The sequence below is a fragment of the Aspergillus affinis genome (genome assembly GCF_023601865.1).
Source record: "Aspergillus affinis strain CMG 70 chromosome Unknown NODE_311_length_3214_cov_130_160026, whole genome shotgun sequence".
NCBI classification, from domain to species: domain Eukaryota; kingdom Fungi; phylum Ascomycota; class Eurotiomycetes; order Eurotiales; family Aspergillaceae; genus Aspergillus; species Aspergillus affinis.
Window position 1 is genome coordinate 1 of NW_026516092.1, and position 3,214 is coordinate 3,214.

General features: G+C 52.7%; 3 protein-coding genes across 3 annotated transcripts; 2 read left to right on the forward strand and 1 right to left on the reverse strand.

The window, feature by feature from the left end:
* KD926_006126 (uncharacterized protein) lies at window positions 1–429 on the reverse strand (the record flags this gene model as incomplete). The annotated part of the gene is made up of 1 exon (XM_053095620.1): window positions 1–429. A coding segment is annotated over one exon (429 nt), but the record flags the coding sequence as incomplete, so codon positions are not given.
* Window positions 430–970: 541 nt separating this feature from the next.
* Window positions 971–1,837, forward strand: KD926_006127 (RNA-directed DNA polymerase; the record flags this gene model as incomplete). Its single annotated transcript, XM_053095621.1, has 1 exon — window positions 971–1,837. The coding sequence occupies one exon, from the start codon at window positions 971–973 to the stop codon at window positions 1,835–1,837; it is 867 nt and encodes a 288-aa protein (XP_052949729.1).
* A 129-nt stretch (window positions 1,838–1,966) lies between these two features.
* Window positions 1,967–2,788, forward strand: KD926_006128 (uncharacterized protein; the record flags this gene model as incomplete). The annotated part of the gene is made up of 1 exon (XM_053095622.1): window positions 1,967–2,788. The coding sequence occupies one exon, from the start codon at window positions 1,967–1,969 to the stop codon at window positions 2,786–2,788; it is 822 nt and encodes a 273-aa protein (XP_052949730.1).
* Window positions 2,789–3,214: the final 426 nt, after the last annotated feature.

Genomic DNA, 3,214 nt, shown 5'->3' on the forward strand with positions numbered 1-3,214 from the left:
TGATACTGAACGGCCAGGCGTGTTATCTTCGGCCAGGACGATCGTAGTCGAATGTTCTGAGGGGGTAGGTGCAGGGATAAGAGGTGCCTCCGGCGATTTCGGAAGGGCAGTTACTGCGTTATCGCTAAAAGTATCGCTAGTCGATACTGGTTGTTTTCGGTAGGTTGACTGCTTGCTTTGGGCCCTTTTCGCTGGAGGAGTGTCCTCTGTAGCAGGCAGGCTGGTAAGGCAGACGGCTTCCTGCGCTACCTGGTGTCTAGTGCGCTGCCTTGTTATCTCCGAGGAGATGACGCTGCGGGAGCGCCTTTTGCTCAGAGTGCGACCCCTGGGGGCAGGGGTCACTGGTGCGGGCGTCTCTGGTTCGTTGATCATATCGATTTGTTGGGCAATCAACGGTTCTGACTCGGACGGGATAGGGTCTACGTCCATTTCCGGGTTTAGGTCTATCAGGGCCTCTTTATGCTGCACAGGGACAAGCTCCTGTGAGCTGTGTGGCGGTGTAGATCCTTCTTGAAACCTTACTGTAGAGCGATTTCGCTCTGTTGGCCGGCTGGTTGACCGGGTCAATCTCTCTCTTCTTCCCCCAGATCCTGCAGCCCGCCCCTCGCTGTTGGGCGGGCTAGAGGTCTCCGTGTCGCTACCCACGGAGGAATGATCCTGTAGATAGGGCGGGATGCGGTGCAGGGGCTGCCGATATTGAGCTGCAGCTTGCACCCGCTCCTGCTCTGCTACGTATCTCGTGCAAGCTCTTGACCAGGCGGCGTGCGCTTCGCCGCATCCAGCGCATTTGCGCCCCTGGCTATCGGTAGTAGACCTCTGTACGCAAGACCGGGTCCCACCAGCAGTTGATGTACAAGCCAAACGTGATATCTTGGCCCGCAATCTCCTGCAGAACTCTGCAGAGGCAGGAGATATACCACTTGATACACCAGCAGTCCCATCCAGGTCCCTGCAATTCCCAGAGATAACTATGGCCCAAATAGAGAAAGCTATCTTGCACGCAGGAAATACAACTCCAGGAAAAGATGAACTGCCGACTAGCATACTCAAGATAGCATGGCCTATAATTAGAGACAGAGTTCTTGCTCTCTTTCAGGGCTGCTTATCAGTAGGCTACCACCCGCAATGTTTCCGCCATGCAATCCTGGCAATTATCCAGAAACCAAACAAGGCGGATTGGTCCAGTCCCAGGTCGTACCGGCCAATTGCCCTTCTCTCAGTCTTAGGCAAAGGCCTAGAGCGCCTCCTGGCGCGGAACATGGCATGGATTGCAATCCGCTACAGGATACTTGCTAGCCAACAGTTCGGAGCCCTACCTCTCCGTTCAGCAGTCGACCTAACTACGTGCCTACTGCATGATGCAGAGCTAGCACTAAACCAGGGAAAGGTTGCCTCCTTATTCACTCTTGATATCAAAGGCGCCTTTGACGGGGTCCTTCCTGGCAAGCTAGTCTACCGACTTCGCACGCAGGGCTGGCCTGACAACCTGATTCGCTGGGTAGCTTCCTTTATCACAGGCCGCACAGTGCAGATCCGACTAGACGGTGAACTAGGGCCCCTAATCGACATACTCTGCGGCCTGCCGCAAGGCTCACCCATATCCCCCATCCTGTTTATGCTCTATATAGCCCCCTTGTTCCAGCTGGACAAGCCCCGAGCCAGATTTGGCTATGCAGATGACGCAGCATTCCTTGCAATATCATTTACCCTATGGGAGAACTGCCAAACCCTGTCAAACTCCTTGCAAGAGGCCCTGGATTGGGGCTTGTCAGAAGGGATAACCTTTGCACCAGACAAATATGAGCTGCTCCACTTTTTACGGCACAGAGCTGATTAAGATCCTAGCCGCATTCCATCAGTATCTGCAGGGACTGTAACAGTTAAAGAGAATACAATACGCCCATATCTGCGCTGGCTGGGAATCCTTTTCGACAAAAAGCTCAGCTTTAAATACCATATCGGAGAAATGGCCTCAAAAGCTTTAAGTGTAGCAAACGCACTTCGCTCTCTCAGCAATACAGTCCGAGGAGTTAACCCTTACCTCATGCGGCAAGCAATCAAGGCCTGCGTACTCTCTAAAGTCTACTATAGTGCTGAAACCTGGTGGCCGGGCAGCTCCCGCCCTGATCTACGCACAGGAACAATCTCAAACCGGGTCCAAGGACACCTTGACAAAGTAACTAAGGTTATACTAGCAGGGGCTAGAGCAGTCCTCCCAGTCTACCGCACAACCCCAATACCTGCTCTCTACCGGGAGTCAGGGCTCCTACCAGCAGAGATTGAATTAGACTATATAGCTGCTGCTGCAACAGTCCGCACACGCCGTCTCGACCCCTATCACCCACTCCGCAGGAGGGCAGAAGAGATAACCCGCACAGGCCTCAAGAGAAGCCGTTTTGCACGCCGAGTACGAGCCCTGCCGAAATCAGAACAAATCAACCCTCTGCAAAATGCCCCCTGGCTTCTGCAAGAACCACGCGAAGCAGCTCAACAGCGGATCAGAGCTCCTGAAACGGGCCAGACTAAAGAACAGGCAGCCAGTAATTTCCAGGACTTTTATGCCTCTCTCCCTCAGACAGATATAAAAGTCTTTACAGATGGCTCAAAACTAGCAGATAGAATGGCAGGCGCAGGTTTTACCCTATATCAATCTAGGAAGCTATACCAACAGTTCTCCTTTCCTCTCGGCCCCAACAAAGAGGTCTTTGATGCAGAGGCTGAAGCAGCACTAGCGGGAATCAAAACAGCTCTTAAATTGACTACAGCTTATCTCGCTACCAACCTATAGATCTGCCTAGATAACCTAGAGGTAGCTACGCGCCTCTTTTCACCATCTACAGGTTCATCTCAAGAGGTCTTTAATACCTTCCGAGACCTCGCCTCATCCTGGTCAACACGGGAACGATATCTATACACCGGCAGCAGCTCCGTACAGATCTGCTGGGTCCCTGGACATATGCAAATACCAGAGAATAAAGCAGCAGATCAAGCTGCTAAAAAGAGAGCAGGTATGCCTCTTCCTCTTGCAAGCAAACACTCGTACGCCTCACTAAGGCGGCAGACAAAGGATAACGCTATAACTGCCCTCCAGGAATACTGGTAGCTCAAGGCCCCGCAATCCTATCAGGATCTCTTGGTTACCAAATCCTCCAGATGCCCTGCAGAACTAAAACTCCCGAGACACCTTCTCGCACGGATCTTAGCTGCCCGCACG